This window comes from Betta splendens, chromosome 5 (assembly GCF_900634795.4).
Source record: "Betta splendens chromosome 5, fBetSpl5.4, whole genome shotgun sequence".
Taxonomy (NCBI): Eukaryota; Metazoa; Chordata; class Actinopteri; order Anabantiformes; family Osphronemidae; genus Betta; species Betta splendens.
The window spans coordinates 15,703,423-15,722,572 of record NC_040885.2 but is presented as its reverse complement, the minus strand read 5'-3'; the positions used below and the strand labels follow the sequence as shown (position 1 = coordinate 15,722,572).

Here is a 19,150-nt window from a genome sequence, read left to right as displayed (position 1 = left end):
GGAGAGAGGATCATAATGTGCCTCCCTCAAATAGCCGTCGTTACAGCGGCTCCGGGAGCAGTCGGCTTTTGGCAGCCAGATAAAGGGAAGGTCACGGAGACATGAAAAGAGAAGGTGAGAAAGAGCAAATGCCAGCGAGCGAAAGGAGGAGAGGCGGGGAATTAATGGCTTCTCATGACTCGGTTCGCTGTTACAGCCGATTCCCACGGCGGAGGGCGACCGCGTGCCGACACGGAGCCCGGGAGTGTACGGACGAACGGAGAGCCGGGTTCAAAACATGTGACACACCTTTCAAACTAAAAGCATTAAAAAAGTTCCCACTACACCCCAATCTAGTGTTAATGTATGGTTATTAGCTGATTTGTGTGTATGTTCGACATAAAGTCTGAAATGACATGTTTCGCTACCTTGGGTGCTCCATTGAGGACATCCTGTTGTCAAGTGCTCCTGGAAAAATTATTACGGCACAAAGGGAGCACACGTCCTACAAATAAGCCAATAAGTGTCAATGGGCTTAGACACAACGTGCATGTGTGTGTGCACATGGGCTGAAACGGCTTTACTGTAGGTGTGTACGAGCAGTAGTAGCCTGTGGTGCTGCTGGTTTTCCAAAGAGGCTGCTCCCATTTAAGAAGCTACTGTCACGAAAGCAGCGCATCCAAGCTTTAGCTGTCACAAACGCTGACTTCGCTCATGTAAAATAGCATTTACCACATGGCACCACGCTTCGCTTTGTTTATTCTACCTCTTTGTGCAGCTCGAGTCAAGAACAACATTATTTTTACCTAAAAGCACGCAGCATGACAAGTCACACGGATGCTTTCAGAAAGTGCTGCAGGTAAAAGTAAAAGCAGACGCTTGTCACAAACGCTGTTCGCTTCCACAGCGAACTGATGGTCCCTAAAAAAAGACTTCACACCAAACTGGAGAGCGACACCAGTTCAAACTAGGGGAAAAGTCTAACTGGAAGTCGGACTGTAACCCAGTTATGTTCAACTTTGAATTTTTGATTGCAGTTCCAAGCAACGAGCTCGATGTCACGGCCATTGTACAGATCATAACAGAGCGGCCTTCATTTAAGAATAAATAAGACAAACACAAATAACACAATAAGAATAAAGTCAATTCATTGAAGCATTCTGCAAATCACAGTCATCCTTTGACATCAATACTACAAACAATGACTGTATATAGATAAAAGGATGAGTCTGATTTTGAACATTATTAGTGACGCATCCTTTGAATTCCCTCGTGGGCAACACGGTCCGAGCGGCTGAGCGGCAGCGGCTCGCGTGCTCATGGTGATGGAGAGGGCGACAGAAGCTGTGATGAAGAAGCGCTGGGCCGTGGAGCGCGTCCAGCCACACATGCACACTATCACACTTCCCCAACGAGGCTGCTAGACGGTAAAAAAAAATTAAATAAATAAACATTCAACTTCGCAGGACAAATTTTGAAAACAGGGCACATTATTAAAATGTATTTAGCTGGTAGCATCGGACGTCTGCTTTTATAGTTCACCCTTTCCAATTTCAAATTATGCCAGCACACCGGTACCGGCCTCACGCTTCCCAGACAGAGAAAGAGAGACACAGAGGGAGCGTAAACAGAGAGCGGAGGTCCTGAGGGACCGGAAGGTCTGCTGTAATTCCTGAATACCAGCCCAGCCCCATGGGGATCCATGACCTGCATCTCTGGCCGGCTGCTCTCTGCCTGCAGAGCGTGCGCTGCTCTCCAGATCAGAGCACGCAGGCGCGCCTAAACCCAACACGTGCACCTGTTATACGGTGTTACTTAACTCTGGTTAAGAAGCACATTCTCGCCGCACATCAGGGTCTGGTGAGCTTCCTTCCTGGTCTGTCTGGAGAGACTCTGCCTCCCATAGATCCTGGTAGTGGTGAGCCAAGAGAGAATAGATCCCACGGGACTAATGAATAAATTCAGAGTGATGAAATTAAGTGCAACGCCGCAATACGTCCACTGTGATACATGAAATGCTCACTACAGACAAGGGGGTGAGGGGCAGAGGAAGGAGAGCAGAGTCTGAGAGGCTCGTTTCACTCGACACGACTTCAGATGTGATGTCCTTCGTTACAGTTGTCTGTTCAGGCCCCAACAAGATCAGAAATAAGAGTCGAATCTTATAGGATTACTTTTAGTAAATACAAGGGTATATATTTTGTTATATTATTGTCTCATCAACACCTGGAGAAGCAAAGGACTTATCGACCAGATGAAACCATGCGATGATGTCACACTTATCTCCCAAAACAGCAGCAGACAGCATCCACACTTTCTGTCCTTATTTGCTTCTTTCAGACTAACATAAAGTTCCCTGTAATGGTGGGATATTAAAGCCGGTGATTGCGTGAGCACAAACAGAAGAGGCTGCCCGTGAGCCCATGAGCTGCGGAATGAGCCGCGACCGTGGGCCCGGCTGGATGCGCGAACCTGCGACGGATGCGTCACGGGGTTGTGTGGCGCAGGGAAGCGTTTTACTTCCCCCCCTCTGCCCTGTTCATCGTGTGTTAGTGTCACCGAGGTCCTCCCTGCAGCCAGCCTGCATGTGAGGGGGGCTGTGTCACATTCTATCAGTTGGTCCCCCCACAACACACACACACACACACACACACACACACACACACACACACACGGTTACATAACAGCATGAGGATTTCTGGGCTAAGACGAGTTCACTCCCCCTCTTGTGCTGCTACCCTTTTCTCTTCCCTACATCTTCCTAGCTTTACACATACACACACACACACACACACACACACACACACACACACACACACGCTCTTCGCTCACCATACGCTTAACAAGCACCTTCTGTCACACATACAACACAGACTGTTGTGTAATTCTCTGGGTTCCTGATCCTTCTCTCTCCCTTTCTCTCTTCCCACCACATCATTCTGACTGAGGGGAGATGCAGAGACGCAGGCAGTGTCGGTTAAGAGAAAGAACACAACTGCCCCCTGTTGCCTCAGTAGAGGACGACGCGCAGCACCAGTCTAAAACATTGAATGCACTGCCCCCTGCTGTTGCGCCTGCGTCACCACACCTCACCACCTCGGAAGAAGCCCCTGATCATTGTGTTCAATTAGACTCAGCTCTCAGAAATGAGATAGGGACAGGAACAAGATAGTTAATGGCGCATCGGTTGTATTGATCAACGGTAAACCGTATTGATGGCTCCCTTTTTGACAGGAAAAGGAACAAGGTGAGCGGCCGTGGTATTTAACGGCTGGCTAAATTACAAATCAATGGCTCCTCTGGGGAAGATATATAGACATTTATTGGTGCTGCAGGAGGAGCAGAGCACGGATGAAGAAAGATAAGCGGAAACCTATGGATGATTTCCCTGGTCCACACTAACGTAAGCGGCTTCCAAAAGTACAGACCCCTTCACTTGTATCTACACACGGCACTTCACTCCATTATGAACAGATTAAGTTGCAGTTCCGGCTCTATTTACACTCCATAAGCTAAAATAAGAGATAGTGAAAATGTGACTCCAGCCATTTATTATTGATGGAGGTCATGCAGCAAACCACACACCTTCTCTGGCTGCTGCCCTGCATCGAAGACGCACACGACGAGTGACATGAGGAAGAGCTCTCTCCCAGAGGGGTGGTTGCGTCTGCGTTACTTCTTTATTCGTCAAAAAGGAATTCAAGCATGTGGAGAAGGGTGAACGTCTGTGCTACATGATGATATTTGGGTTTCAAGCTCAGGAACATTGGGTAAAGAAAGAAAGTGCCATTAGCACCCAAACCCAAAGTCTACATGATCTAAACAACACAACGGCACAAAATGTACAATGACATCACGACAGACACGCCGTCCGTCAACTCCTGAGGCAGACAGAAAAAACAGTAAATGATAACAATAAAGCGGCACCAGCTGTGTTTGTGCATCTCAAAGTTATTGGAAATCTGTCTGTTGTCCTTGGTAACAGTTCCAGATGGAGTCATATCCTGAATGTGACTGGTGACCTCAGTGATCGCCATCATTCGTTTCGCAGGGACCTTAGCAGACAGTCAACAATAGTGAACAGCAAAGGTACGACGTGGTTAAAAACACGCACATCCCTCTGTTTGTGACAACCCGGAGAGAACCCCCGCTAACATGCAGACTCCACACAGAAAGGTACCCGGGAATCAAACCCAGGACCTTCTCGCTCTGAGGCGACAGATTGTGCCACACTTGGAAAAGTGGCAGAAGCAAACATTGGGCCTGATGATCAACTGAGAACGCGTTTCATTTGTGATTACGGTTATTATTCCCCTCTCGACTCCATCTCCCCAGAAGGAAACAAAGCATCCGCGGGCAAACTGAGCATCCGCCACGTCGTTTGCATTAATGACACAACGGGTTCTGCTACAGTGGTTCCAGCAAACGCGTCTCCAGTAGCAAACCACATCGATCACAGCTGGGCAGGAACCCACAACGTCACAGCATCGCTGTTAGTGCGTTAGCTCCAGACAGACCAAATACCGAAGACACTGGGAATAAACACTTTAGCAGCTGAGGTAGAATTTCCCCGGGGGTCCAGCAGTGACCAAACACAGCTTATTTAATTCATGAGGTGGACAGCAAGAAGCAAACAGTGTAAATCTCACTGTTGCTCTCGGCCGGCTGGGCAACAAACTAGTTTCTGACTCCTCAACTTAACTATGTATCTAAGTAGCACGAACAAAAAATGAAAGCAAACTCAAGACAGGACGCTTTTGCCGAGGCTACAACACGTTGACGCCGTTCGAAGCATTGCCGTCGTCAGTGAGCTTCAAACAGGAAGTGAAGCGTCTCCCAGCTTCCCAGTCCGGCCGGCCGAACCCATGGATTTCTTCGCTGCTGCAAGGTCAAGGGCAGACAGGACGCTCGGCAGCCAGGAGGATTCTCCTTCCTGCTGCAGCCAGTCGCCGCCAGCTACACTGGCTGAGCGCACGCCCCCCCATCGATCGGAAACAGGAGCGCGGGTCCAGGCCAGCAGAGGGAGATTTAGACACCGGCTCCTGTTGTAGAACGGGAATAATATGAGTCAGAGTTGACTTTCTGCTTCACCTTCCTTAACCTTTAGAAAAAAACAGCTGTTGTTTTCATAGGCGTAATTTACAGAGAAATAAGCTTTTGATTCGCCTCATACACATCATTAGCGTCAATGCACTGGATGTTCATCCATGTTTTGTTTTGGGTTTTTTTTTTTCCCACTACGTTGCTTCCAAACCAAAAAGAACAAAAGAACAAGGAGGAGAAAATATCACACCATCCCAGCAAGAGTTTGATTTCATAATGGCACTTGCTTGATCTGAAGTGTTTTTACCTCAGTGCAAGCTCATGTGTGAGACAACTCTGCTGAAAATGTACTCCGTCGCCATGGCAACCGCCAAAGTGGATGTAGAGACACCAGTCTCCACAAGGCTGCGGCTCGGCGAGATCACAGCATATACGTGTGAGGGGGAAGTCCTTCGATAAAGCACCCCCCCCTTCTTCTGGGGAACAAGTGGAGATGGTGAGGTTTGTTCCTACCGACCCACGCACCCACTCCCTGTCCAGAGAAACCAGTGACGCCCACTGGGTTATTCAAGCAGAAAAAAACCCGGGAGGCATTTTCACGTTAATTCACCTGCACAGGAGAAGGGAAGCAGCATTTGAACAGGCAGGCTTGGAAAGGTAATTAAAACCTTCCATTCCCCCTCAGTGGCATGTGGTGTAATAGTAGACATCTGAATCTGTAGCATGATGCTAAAACTAGAAACGTATTAAATGAAGACTGATATACATTGTGGCGTGCTGTCTTTGATCATTTCAGCAGTTCTGCTCAGAGGATTTTAATCAATGAATGAAGAATGTAATTTAATGCATGCATTAGGCGACAGAGCAAAGCACAGAAATGAAGGAGCAGCAAATCCAGAGCCACAATAAAAGCAGTTATGGGACCACTGGGAACCCGGCCAATTAATCTGAAATGTCATTAGCAGAGCCTAAGTTAAGCACGGAACGAAATGTGAGGATTCATTTGCCGATAAATGCATTTGCACTTGACTGGGCCTGAATGATTGCACCTTTTCTAATGCTAATGGTAAAACCTTCCAGTTCTGCTTCGGTGGGAATATTGGCCACCGCTGGTCCTGCGCTGTTCTTTGGCTTCAATCAGGTGCCGTGGCTTGAACCGGTCACCACAATTGCACCAGTTTCCCCAGGAGAGAGAAATGGGACTACTGGCACTGAATGAGCTGGAGGCTTGATTGGCTTTTTTCAAATTAACCCTGACCATGTAGTATTTTATGCTACTTTCCCTATGTACAGTATTAACTGCAAATCGAGCCACCATCATACTAAAAAATTATCTTCATTTTCTTTTGTTAATCAAGTCAAGCCACGGTAAAAACACGCCTGCCACTGATGTTTTCCGCCTGCAGAGCCTTTAAACCACGCTCAGGGGATTAATGCCCATGTACCACAGTATAAAGACGATGCAGGATATCGGGTTAAACTCTGTTCAGAGCGGCCACCGGTGGCTCCTGCAGTGAACGCACGCTTGACGACACGCAACAGTGTCTCGCTCCTACACAATCCACGGACCATGTGAACGCGCGTCATTCTATTAGCGGCTGCGAAGCGGATCGCGCGTGCAGCGTCACACGCGACGCGCCTGGTCCTGCACCTACGGAACCGCCGTGGGACCGAGCGCCCCACGCTGCGCCCCTGTCACCGGCCGCGCCGTGTGCGCGAGGACGCGAAATGTTCAAGTCACGCGCGCGCGCACACACACATCGCAGACAATGTGAGCAGACGGTCGTGCGCCGCCGTAGCTGCCGAACGGCGTCAGGACGGAGCGATGAGCGCAGCCGGCGCGAGCGCCTCCTTACCTTTCAGCACCACCACCGCCTCGGCGCCCGCAGCATCGCGCGCCGCCGCCCCGCTGCCGCCCGGGGGCTCGTCTCCCTCGAACAGCTGGTTCACCTCCCCCTGGATGTCCGAGGGGCGCCGGTCGCCGTCGCTCTTGGAGACGGTGAACCTCTGGCTCATGGTGGTCGCCGGTGAGACGAGCGGCGGCTCTTCGCGGCGCGCTGCGGGGAGACGCGGACGCACGAAGCACACGGATGGAGACGGAAGGAAGGGGCGGAGAGGTCCTGCGTCTGGGCGCCACGGTCGTCCGCCTGCGTCCCTGGGTAACTTTGCCTCCGACTACGCTGTGCTGGGCGTCGGGTGGCTGGATGTGTAATGCCGAGTGGAGCATCACATCAACCGGTGTCTACTGCCCGCGCGCACCTGGGTCCTAAAGCCGCCTGATTGCCTTAAAGCGGCATAAACACACGGTCGCACAACACAGACAAATGAATAATAGCCAGTGGTCTTGATTACGGTTAGTTTGAATTATTTATATATATATTAATGTAGCAATCAGAGCGCAAATCTTTATTTGCGGTCTGACGTTGCTAGGCAACCCCAGGACGACCTCAAACAGCTGTTGATTCTGTAAGTTAGCGTCACATTGTTGTTCCACAAGAACAGCTCATGTTTAAAAGATAAATGTGTTGAAGGGATCGTTTGTGTTATTGCAGTAGTGACACAAATACTTGCTTTCTCCATTTCTCCACTTGTTTCATTTGTAGCCGTTTACTTTGGGCTGTGGGCCACAGACACTGTATTTTTCCACTCACAGTGCTACTGTACGGAGACAAAGAAAAGCACACACGCTCCTGTTGCTATTACGGTTGCAGGCAGCCATTTTTATTCCTATTACCAGCTGATCCAAGTGACTGTCTGCAGGGGAATTTGGGCCAGATGCGGCTCGCGGCCAACGCTCGTTGAAATGCACACTGCAAAAACAATGCATCACAGTCTTTTCCCAACTTTATCATCAAGGCCGAATAGGTGCGCTTTTTGTAACAATTCTGCAGCTCATTGCAGCCCTGTCCTCAGAGCGGGCAGCACATGAGAAACCGCTCAAATGTTTCTCTGCTCTACTACTAGTAGTATAATATACACAAAGGCACATACTCCTACTGAAACACTTTCCCAAGTCGCTGAACAAGTGGTGACTTTTATTTAAGCACACATACATTTAGTTACAGTATGTGTCCAAGTACTGTAGGTGACAGCAATCAATCAGTCTCCTTCAAACTCTTTTTAAAAAAAGTATTTTCTATACATTTGCTGTATAAGGTTAAGTGACCATGCACCTCCTAATGCATTTTTTGTATTGTGCATAGGAATTGACAGTACTGTAATTCACAGTACTGTACCTTGAGCAGAGGTGTGTAGATGACCCTAACATGCAAATGCTGTCAAAGAGCCTGCATTTTGGCAAAAGGTACTATAATAATCAGTAGAATAATGTACAGTTCCTTTTTACAATCAGAATCATGCCACAGTACAAAACGTGACAGTTTCATGAATATACAATAAATTGTTATCAAATCATATTAAATGTAACACATACGGTACTATATTGGAGTTTTGGTACTGTAGTTTTAATCGTATCTATAAAAACTTCACAGTTACTGTAAAGAGCTGCAGCATTTCATATTAATTATAGTAAATAGTGCATTCACTAAAGGCTGCTCGAGTGTAACCTTCTGTGCATGTTTATACTGTAACTGTAATGTGTTGTTATTTTACCAGACATTTTGTTTAAAACTCTGGTTTGGGCCATTCAAGACATTCTAACTGTGCCTTAAACTCCTTCAGCTCAGCATCGGTGACAGTCTTTTTCCCACCTGCTTAACAAATGCAAACGCCTTTTATTGACACTTGTCTCATCACTGCACTTGTCATTAAATCACTCCATCAAACACTTTTTCCTGCACAATTCTGACTGACAGATAAACCTTTGCTGTGCAGGTTCACATGGAAATCCCAAATTATAAGATGCTAAGTCAGGAAAGAAACTGAGTCTGTGTGCTACTTGGTCATAACTCTGCCCGTACTGGGTGTGAGTGGCAGATAAATTCACAGTATATGCTGCTTTTATCCCATTTTTGAACGTATCAACCTTATATATTTAAATTGTCGGTCTTGTGGTTTCTTACTGAGGAGCATAAGCAATGTTATAAAAGCCCTTCCCTTCATAACGAGGCGGTCAGGACAAACAGTTTGTGGCTCACATAACAACAAACACAGATCTCTATGCTGTATTTGTTTTTCTAAATGTAAAATATACAATAAATACGTGGAATGGCACTAGAGCACCAGGGATGTTATCCAACTGTGCTGCGCTGTATTCGGGCCAGGGTCCAGTGTGCAACGCTACCAGTGGGTACAGCTGGCAGTAATGTTGTTTGATTTGAAGGTTAATGCTTCATTCCCGTAAAAATGTGTCACATTTATCTTTTGCAAATAAATCAAGTAAATAAAAGCTACAAAGGCCAACATGAACAACTCCAAGAACATAATCTTGCCCTTCATTCATATTTTAAAAATTAAATAACATTACACAAACTACAGTATGTACAGAAAATCTTCATAAATATCTTACATCAAGACCTTTTCAAATCCATCCATCCATTTTTAACCGCTTGTCCGGTCTCCTGCCGCTGGGACATGTCCAGAACACCTCCCAGCTGGACCTCAGCTGGCTCTTATGGATGTGGAGAAGCCCAGACACCCTGCAGAAACTCGCTCCGGCCGCTAGCAACAATAGTTTATAAACGTGCAAAGACTCTTACGTCTGGACTTTGGTCGAGTGGCTTCAGCAGCTTCTCACAGGCCAGCGTTGCAGACTGACACACTGAGGTGGGACTCAGTACAACAACAGCAACACACAAAGTCTTCATCCTGTCTCTGATGCCTCTGTGTCACTCTCACATCTGTTTTATATTAAAATCACTGACCAATTGTTTCGTCCTACCTCTACCCACCCCTCACTGGGAGGACAAATTAACCACTACAGTAAACTGACTGTTAACCCGCTGTTGTTGGTGCATCTGTTGTAGCTTTGTGTGCACATCAAACAAACTCACATGTAAGTGCTGCAGTTCTGAAGCTGAAGAAAAAGGGGTGAGAAGGATTAGGAGTTGTGGTTTATGACAACGAGAAGTGTGAAAATTTGGCAGGTTCGTTTTTCTTGACTAAATAAAATATTGGACACAACAATGTTAAATTAGGGCGGCACGGTGGTGCGGTGGGTAGCACTGTCGCCTCACAGCTAGAAGGTTCTGGGTTCGATTCCCGGAGGCGGCCCTGGCGCCTTTCTATGTGGAGTTTGCACGTTCTCCCCGTGTTTGCGTGGGTTCTCTCCGGGTTCTCCGGCTTCCTCCCACAGTCCGAAGACGTGCATTAGGTTGATTGGCCTCTCTCCATTGCGTGAGTGAATGGTTGTCTGTCTATGTGTTGCTCTGCCCTGCGATGGACTGGCGACCTGTCCAGGGTGTACCCTGCCTCTCGCCCGTAGCCGGCTGGGATAGGCTCCAGCACCCCCGTGACCCCGCACTAGGGAGTAAGCGGTTAAGAAAATGGATGGATGGAATGTTAAATTATATTAACTAAAGTTTGCAATCGATATCTAGCTAACACTCAACAGCATGTACGTACGGAAAACCCTCAATATATAAAAGTATACCGACGTATATCGACGTATGCCCTCGATATACGTCTAAAGTTCATTTTAGAATAATGCAAAGTTAGTTGATGTATTGGGTAATGAAAAGCCCCCCCCCCTGTTTATGCAACCCCCCCCCCTTGCATGAACAAGTCTTTATTGGATTAAACCCATATTTGCTCACCAAAGTCCTAAACAGAGACAAGGACTGTACATTCCCACCTGCAAGAATAATGTAAAAAAATCACAATTTAGACAAGCATGATTAGGATGAGGGATATTTATTATATGAGTGATGAGATGCATTCACCAAAGGCGGTCCCACTTATCCTGAAACCACCCAAGCGTAGCACGAGGGTAGTAGAAAACACTCTGTGCAAAACACTGAAGGGGAGCCGTAAACAGGCCACCTAACTTTTCAACCACCTTGGCCGACTGTTCTGGAAGGTTGTCGTCACTCTTGTCTTTAACTGACTTGCAGTTTTCATATACTGTGAGCAGAGGAAAGCAAATCACTGAAATATTCACATGTTAATGCTTTAAATCAGTGCTTGTGTGTGTGTGTGTGTGTGCGTGCGTGCGTGCGTGCGTGCGTGCGTGCGTGCGTGCGTGCGTGCGTGCGTGCGTGTGTGTGTGCGTGTGTGTGTGTGCGCGTGTGTGTGCGCGTGTGTGTGTGTAAAAGTGCTACATTCTCTGCAAACCTCAGTTGGCAATAGTTTGTATATGTAATTTGACTTTATCTGTACACAAGCAATTTTCTCCTCATTTCTCACCGTGGTCTGTGCTTAGGACCTCTGGTTTGGAGAAGCCAAGACAATCTGACTGTGTTGCAAACTCCTTCAGCTCAGCATCAGTGACAGTCTTTCTCCTACCTGTTAAACAAATGCAAACACACTTGTCTCATCGCTGCACACTTCATATGTTTAAAAGCTATATTTCAAAAGTATATTAGAGATACTGTAATTACACAACACGAGACACCAGTAAAGTAGCAGCTCAGTATTAGACAGAGTGCGGGTGAGGACATTACGGTGGTTCAGTTCTTCACTGTGTCACATGGTTTTGTTTATGAACACTGAAGATTTTTAGAAAATATTAGGAAAGGTCATGTCATTAAAAAACATTTTTTCAAAGCAGCTTAATCGTTTTCTTGTGTTAGTCTGGTTTAAGGATAAACAACTGACACATTTATCTATTATAAATATTTGTAAGCCTATAAAGTACATTTGGGTTTTGAAATGTTTAAATTCATGATGCTGAACTGTGGAAATTATTTGAACAAAAAAGAAAATCATTTAGCTAGAATTATGTTAATAGTATTGCTGCAGATTTCTGCATTACAGATAAAACTTTGCTGAGTACGTCCACATGCAAATCATCTCTCATAAGTCATAACTCTGCCTGCATATGAACGTGCAGTGTATACTTCTTTACCACAGTTTTGATTTTATAAACCCAAATATACTTATTTTATTGATACAGTCACTTACTGAAGAGCACAAAAAGGCTGATTCTAGTCTTTGTCTGTCCTACAATGCAGTCAGGACAGCTCGTGTGTAGCAGCAGCTTATCAGGCTCACCAGTTGGAGCATCTGATGGAAACACAATATAATCAAATAACATGTTACCATTTAAGAAAACAAAATCATGGTGACAGAAACGAGGAGAATAACATAATAACAGTGTCCCAAAGGCAGATGTGTTTTTTGGTTATTTTATGTCTCATAATATAAATATACTATAATATGGTTTATTATCTGGTACATTACTAAATTCCAGAAAGAGAACAAGCCAGTTGACAGACAACAAAAAAGGTAATGTGCACAATAAAAGTGATAATTATAAGAGAAACTACAACGCAACAATTTGAATAAAGAAATATAAAGTTCTTACTGTTGCTGTCAACTTTAAAGAGGTTGCTGCCTTCAAGAAAAAACGGATCAACCTCTGAAACACAAGAGCCATACCTGCCAAACAAGCAACACATGTATGACTGGACAGCTGAAAGAACAGCCAGGAAATGATCCTCAATCATTATTGGCTGTATTACAATTAAAAACTGGGCCATAAACAAAAAGATATGTCTCACGCGTTCATCGTAAAATTGGCACTGTAGACTTTCGGCGTGTCCTGTGCTGTGACGTCTACAAGAAACGTGGGCCCAATCAGAGAATTCAGGTAAGCTGTAATTAGACAGTAATCTGAGCTCATGGCTATGATGAACCACCTTCCAGACAACTGTAAGAACAAGAGAAGGTCTGTTTTATTTCATTTATAATAATGTTTGTAAATTCATGAACCAAAAACAGGACAAAAATCTAATTAATTCTGCAAAATTAGTAAAGTTTTAGCAAATAGCAACATTAGTTTATAAACGTACAAAGACACTTACATCTGGACTTTGGTCCAGTGGCTTCAGCAGCTTCTCACAGGCCAGCGTTGCAGACTGACACACTGAGGTGAGACTCAGCACAACAACGGCAACACACAAAGTCTTCATCGTGTCTCTGATGCCTCTGTGTCACTCTCACATCTGTTTTATATTAAAATCACTGACCAATTGTTGTTGTCCTACCTCTACCCACCCCTCACTGGGAGGACACAATAACCACTAAACTGACTGTTAACCCTCGTCTATCATAGCTTTGTGTGCACATCAAACAAACTCACATGTAAGTACTGCAGGTCCAAATCTGAAGAAAAGGAGTGAGAAGGATTAGGAGTTGCGGTTTATGACAATGTGTTTGTTTTTCTCTTGCATCGAACAATGGTAAAGTAAATGTAATAAAATATACAATAAATACCTGGAATGGCACTACAGCACCAGGGATGTTACCCAACTGTGCTGCGCTGTATTCGGGCCAGGGTCCAGTGTGCAACGCTACCAGTGGGTACAGCTGGCAGTAATGTTGTTTGATTTGAAGGTTAATGCTTCATTCCCATTAAAACGGGTCATCTTTTTTCAAGTGTAGGTAAATAAAAACTACAAAGGTCAACACGAACAACGAATCTCCTCCTTTCTTCTCTCAGACCCCAGGATACTTGACCTCGAGCACTTGGGGCGAGAACTCTCCTCTAACCTGGAGATCGGATGTTATGAGAAGATAATGTGTTCAACTGTGTGACAATCCAGTCCTCCAGCCACTAGAGGCGCTGTTTTCATTGTTCCGCGAGGCGCCTGTGCTCACTCCTGTACTTTTTGTTGGTCTTGTCTTTCCCTGTCTGCTCAGTAATCATGTCGATGACCTGTGTGCTGTGGTATGGTTCCCTGCCTCATGGTTCAGTGTCAGTTGATCACACAGGACCATGACATCTATGACGCGTGACAAGATTTGTGCTGTCCTATGTTTTATAATTCAGTTATATGTTGTTGATCTCTCTGTAGTGGCCTTACCTTGTGTTCTGAGCTTTGTTCTGATTTTCAGTTAAGTGTCCTTCTGTATGTGTTTTCGGTTTGTCATAAAATCCTTACTTAAGTTCAGTAAACATGTTTGTCGGGTTCTTTTTTGGGTCCTCCCCTCCCTTCATGTTTGTCTGTCTGGCCGAGCTCTGAGCAGAGTTGACCAGTGTTGAGGTTAGTTTGCTGTTCCCCATGTGGGATTCAGACCTGAGCTCCAGATGAGCCGGCCTGGTGCACTGAACACGTGTGTGTGTGTGTGTGTGTGTGTGTGTGTGTGTGTGTGTGTGTGTGCGTGCGTGCGTGCGTGCGTGCGTGCGTGCGTGCGTGCGTGCGTGCGTGCGTGCGTGCGTGCGTGCGTGTGTGTGTGTGTGAGAGAGAGAGAGAGTAATTGAGTCCTTGTATTGTGTGACTGGTACAGTTCAGCAAGCAGTTCAGTACAGTTCAAGCTGACTCTGTGTCTGCTGGTTCTGGTGGTTCTTGTGGTTCTGGCTCTGTGGCACCTGCCAGAGAACAGTTAAGTTCAAACATGATCATAGACTGAAAGTCTACCAACGTGTTTGATGATTTTAACTTACCTTTTAAAAATAGCTGCTACCTCACCGTAATCCTTCTAAAACAGTCTTCTCTGCTCACCATTTCAATTAAATTATCCAGACTATAGTCTAGATAGTCAATGCATTATGAAAACCACATACAGTCTTTGAAGAGAACTAAATAAAACAGCACTATAAATGGAATACATAATGACCAAAACTTTATTTAAAAAATAAAGTAACTCTAAAAGTAGAGTATAGAGAAGAGTACTGGACGGACGGACGGACGGATAGATGGATGGTTGGATGGATGAGGGATATTTACAAAATTTACCATTCACCAAAGGCTGCTCCACTTCTGTTGAACCCACTCAAAGCCAACACGAGGGTAGTAAAGGAACTTCTCTGACATACAGTTTAAGGGCACTGCATATGTGTTTGCTAGTCTTTGGTGGATCAGATCCATCATTGCTGTAGGATCAGCGGTGTCATCGTCCACTGTACTGCAGTTTTCGTAGCCTGTGCAGGAAGCACACGAGTTTAAGTAAATTATAATACTGCCACATTTGGCCAAAACTGAATATTACAATACACATGCTATAGTACAATTAACCCACTACTTTACAATTCTCACCGTGTTCTGTGTTGAGGATCAGAGGTTTGTACCAGGCGAGGCATTCGGCCTGTGTCTCAAACTCCTTCAGCTCAGCAGCAGTGACGTTCTTTCTCCGACCTTTTACACAGGTACAATGAAAGTCTAGTTATGGTCATTTTGGTTCTAATCTCACACCTGCCATGCTTCTGCTTCTGATCTACTGGTCCCTGGCGGATTGCCGTCTTGAGCATTTAATCTCTCTGTCACAGCTTAGTTTTGACCGTAGGTTTATCTCAGTGGGCAGCTTGTAGAGCAGTGGTTACTGCTGTGCGTCACATATGTCCAGTAATACGCAGTCCATTATTATACCAACTGTCTGGGAGACTTCTGGGATAAGTATCAGTACCATCCACCTACAGGTATGCACTAAGTGCTTGTCTTCGTACGAAATGCTGGAGGTATGTAATTCCAGGTCAGTGGGCAGGAAACAGGTGACACTCTTTACATCCAGCTACTGCAAAGCTGATACAGCGACAGACGACCTGAGTCATTCGGAGTCACCATTTCAACCAGACTGCATGTCTTTGTATCTGGAGAAAACACATGCAAACTCCAGAAGGACTCCTTCCTGACTCCTTCAAGCCATGACTGTGCCCAAGACTGTGATCATGTCGTCCCACACAAGTAAAATAAACTTAAATGTATAGTTAATGTTTTTCATTTGTCTCACTTCCACGCCATCTCCTTACTGATAAGCAGAAGAAGGTTAACAGTGTCTTCCTTCCTAACGACAAGGCAGTCGGGACATCCACTGTGCAGCAGCACATCTGGATCGCCTGTTGGTTCATCTGAAGGAGACAGACCGGTAGAAACGATGGCAACAACTCGAACATTTGCTATTTAACAATACAACAGTTTGTTAAAGATATCAGTATCATCATCTTATTTTTAATGCTCACTATACTGACATCTTTGTCTAATTAGATGTTAAAAAATACACACTATTGGAAAGAACACAAACAATCAAACCACTGCACAAACTAAACTGAGTACAGTTCTTACTGTTGCTGTCCACTTCAAACATAGTGTTGTTTTTCAACAAGAATGGCTGAGGATCAGTAGCGCAACAGTCATTTCTAATAAGGATATGGAAAATGAGGACAAAATAATGGTCATAACAAGCCATGAAGCAATTTGATTTTTAGGTTACTAAAATGGAGAAAATGGTAAAAAATGTATCTTACATTTTTATTTTTAAGACGGCTTCATAGACGTTGGCTGTGGCCTGACCTGTAATGTCCAGTGCAACACTTGGCCAAAAGAACGCATTGAATAACCCTGGAATCAGGCAGTTATCTGATGACATGGCTATAACGTACCAACTGCCAGAGACCTGTAACAACATACACAACAGCATCTTGATTTTTGTCTCATTAGAATGCAAACAAAGTAAAATTAGCACAAGCTACTGTAATTCATCAGCGTCAGTATGTTTGTAGTTACAGAATAAGACATTTCACAGATACAAACGTAAAAAGACACTTACATCTGGACTTTTTTCCACTGGCTTCAGCAAAGTGTCACAGGCCAAAGGACCAGCGGCCACAGAGCTGAGACTTAACACTAGAACTACTAAGGGACGTACACCTTTACATATACCCCTAACTACTGCTGGGTGATCACTTGTCCGCCACGCTCCAGCTGGCACCCTGCTAAGAGCCGCTTTTGTTACGTAAAGAGGGCCATCACCGACGCACTCTGTGGGGTGGGATGCATGGGTTTGCTGACCCTGCTGCTGCCTGCAAGGCAGAGCAGGGTTCCTACTCAGGTTCCTATGAGTCTATGAGTGACATCCACTGTTACAATGTTCCACCGCTATGTGCTTGGATTTACAACGTGAAAGGACGAGTGTCATTGTTGCGGTCTCACCGAAGGAAGCAATAAAAACATTAACAAGACAATAAAATAGTTTTGCTGCTTTGCTTATTTACAAAAAAACTAAATAAAGTTCACACATTATTTCACTGTAACGTTACTAAAAATTGCAGAAAAGACGACAGTACACCGCTCACCCATCTAGTTTTAACAAATGTGCAATTAAAAATATATTATAAACCAAAAAAACGCTTGAAAGCGTTTCGGTTTTATATTCCATTTATTTCGTTATTTCCCCTTTCACCTGTACCACAAAATAAGTCATTGCAGAGCTACAGCCATGTTTCACCAGCCGCTTTCGGCAGTGAGTCATAGACGGACGTTGTTCTGCCCACTTTCATGTAGACACGGAACTCTTCACAGTTTTGTCAAACGTAATTTCGTTATTCATATACAACAACATGCAAATGCTAAAAATTACTGAAAAGATGACAGTACACCCATTTAGTTTGGGTGAACAGAAAACGCTTGAAAGCGTTTCCGTTTTATATTCCGTTTATTTGGTTATTACTCCTTTCACCTGTACCACATAAAGTCATTGCAGAGCTACAGCCATGTTCCTACAAAGTTAACCAGCTGTTTATTTCGTTATTTCCTCTTTCATGTCCGTCTGGTGAATGAAAGTGGGCGTGGCCATCCACGTCCCAGAGCGGTGACACTGGGGGAAGGGAAACACGCATTAACACGCAGGACAAAGATCTGCGTTTCTCTGCTGCTGCAGCCTCGGCTGCGTTGGGTTGTTAGTCTCCCTTTCACCTCTACCATATGAAATGTGTTCCTACGAAGTTGACCAGCTGCTTTCAGAATCAGAATCGTTTTTATTCACCGGGTTTATTTTTATTTACAAAATATAAACAGAAAACGCTTGAAACGTTTCCGTTTTATATTCCATTTATTTAATTATTTTTATTTACAAAAAAATCCCATACGCTTTGCACTGTAACGTCACTAAGAATTAGGAAAAAAGACAGTACACCCATCTAGTTTTAACAAATGTGCAATAAAAAATTTAAACAGAAAACGCTTGAAAGCGTTTCTGTTTTATATTTCCGTTTATTTCGTTATTTTCCCTTTCACCTGTACCACATAAAGTCATTGCAGAGCTACAGCCATTTTCCCAAGAGGTTCATCAGCCGCTGTCAGCGTGACACACGCATGGACGTTGTTCTGCCCGCTTTCATGTAGACACAAAACTCATCAAAGTAAAAGAGCTCAGAGCAGCATTTGCAATTACATGTATATTAATAACGAAATAAACGGAATGTAAAGTAAAATGCTTTATAGAGTTTGGTGTCTACATGAAACCGGCTGGTCAACTTTGTCAACATGTGGCTCCAGTAAGTGGGGGAATAACGGCCCAAAGCAACAGGCTGAAAGAGGAGGCTGTGGCAGAGGACACAGGTCTTTGTCCTGTATGTTGATGCGCCCAGCCCCCACAGTCAGCGCTTACCTTTGCTACGGGACTGATGGCCCCGCCCACTTTTATTTATCAGACAGATATGAAAGTGGGGATAACGAAATAAACGGGATGTAATGTAAAACGCTTTCAAGAATTTTGTCTACATCAAAGCGGGCAAATCACATGTGAACGTTTTAATTTTTTTGTAAATAAAAATAATGTTTGCCCAGTTCAAACCTGGCGAATAAAAACGATTCTGATAGCAGCTCAAGATCAACTTAGCAGGAACACATTTCATGTGGTAGAGGTGAAAGGGACACTAACAACCCAACGCAGCCGAGGCTGTAGCAGCAGAGAAACGCAGGTCTTTGTCCTGCGTGTTGATGAGCGTTTCCCCTTCCCCCAGTGTCCCTGCTCTGTTACGTGGATGGCCACGCCCACTTTCATTCAACAGACGGACATGAAAGAGGGAATAACGAAATAAACATCTGGTTAACTTTGTAGGAACATGGTTGTAGCTCTGCAATGACTTTATGTGTTACAGGTGAAAGCAGTAATAACGAAATAAATGGAATATAAAAAACGCTTTCAAGCGTTTTCTGTTTATATTTTTTATTGCACATTTGTTAAAACTTGATGGGTGTACTGTCATCTTTTCTGTAATTTTTGATGACGTTACAGTGCAAACAATATTTGAACTATTTTTTTTTTGTAAATAAACAAAGCTTCGCCACAT

General features: G+C 44.7%; 3 protein-coding genes across 5 annotated transcripts in view; all 3 read right to left on the bottom strand.

Moving 5' to 3' along the window:
* Positions 1-7,277, bottom strand: part of slc12a5a (solute carrier family 12 member 5a) — a 94,114-nt gene extending 86,837 nt beyond the window's left edge. Inside the window, exon 1 of one of the 2 annotated variants that reach the window (XM_029150658.3) lies at positions 6,879-7,277. In XM_029150658.3, coding sequence (XP_029006491.1) covers positions 6,879-7,038 — 160 coding nt within the window. In that variant the 5' untranslated portion in view covers positions 7,039-7,277. The remainder of the gene's footprint in view (positions 1-6,878) is intronic. The other variant, XM_029150659.3, reaches the window with a different exon arrangement.
* Positions 7,278-10,814: 3,537 nt separating this feature from the next.
* On the bottom strand, positions 10,815-13,102 carry LOC114856058 (uncharacterized). The gene is made up of 6 exons (XM_029151674.3): positions 12,945-13,102; positions 12,642-12,790; positions 12,446-12,519; positions 12,043-12,144; positions 11,326-11,424; positions 10,815-11,043 (listed from the first exon to the last, which is right to left on the bottom strand). Exons 1-6 carry the CDS (start codon positions 13,050-13,052, stop codon positions 10,859-10,861), a joined length of 717 nt encoding a protein of 238 aa, XP_029007507.1. The 5' UTR covers positions 13,053-13,102; the 3' UTR covers positions 10,815-10,858.
* Positions 13,103-13,565: 463 nt separating this feature from the next.
* LOC129604179 (uncharacterized) lies at positions 13,566-18,930 on the bottom strand. 2 transcript variants are annotated; one of them, XM_055509254.1, is made up of 6 exons: positions 16,627-18,926; positions 16,325-16,473; positions 16,143-16,216; positions 15,830-15,928; positions 15,120-15,218; positions 13,566-15,004 (listed from the first exon to the last, which is right to left on the bottom strand). In XM_055509254.1, exons 2-6 carry the CDS (start codon positions 16,444-16,446, stop codon positions 14,823-14,825), a joined length of 576 nt encoding a protein of 191 aa, XP_055365229.1. In that variant the 5' UTR covers positions 16,447-16,473; positions 16,627-18,926; the 3' UTR covers positions 13,566-14,822. The 2 variants fall into 2 exon arrangements, with proteins under 2 accessions (XP_055365229.1, XP_055365228.1); XM_055509253.1 differs by having other exon boundaries at positions 16,325-18,930.
* Between the last annotated feature and the right edge of the window lie 220 nt (positions 18,931-19,150).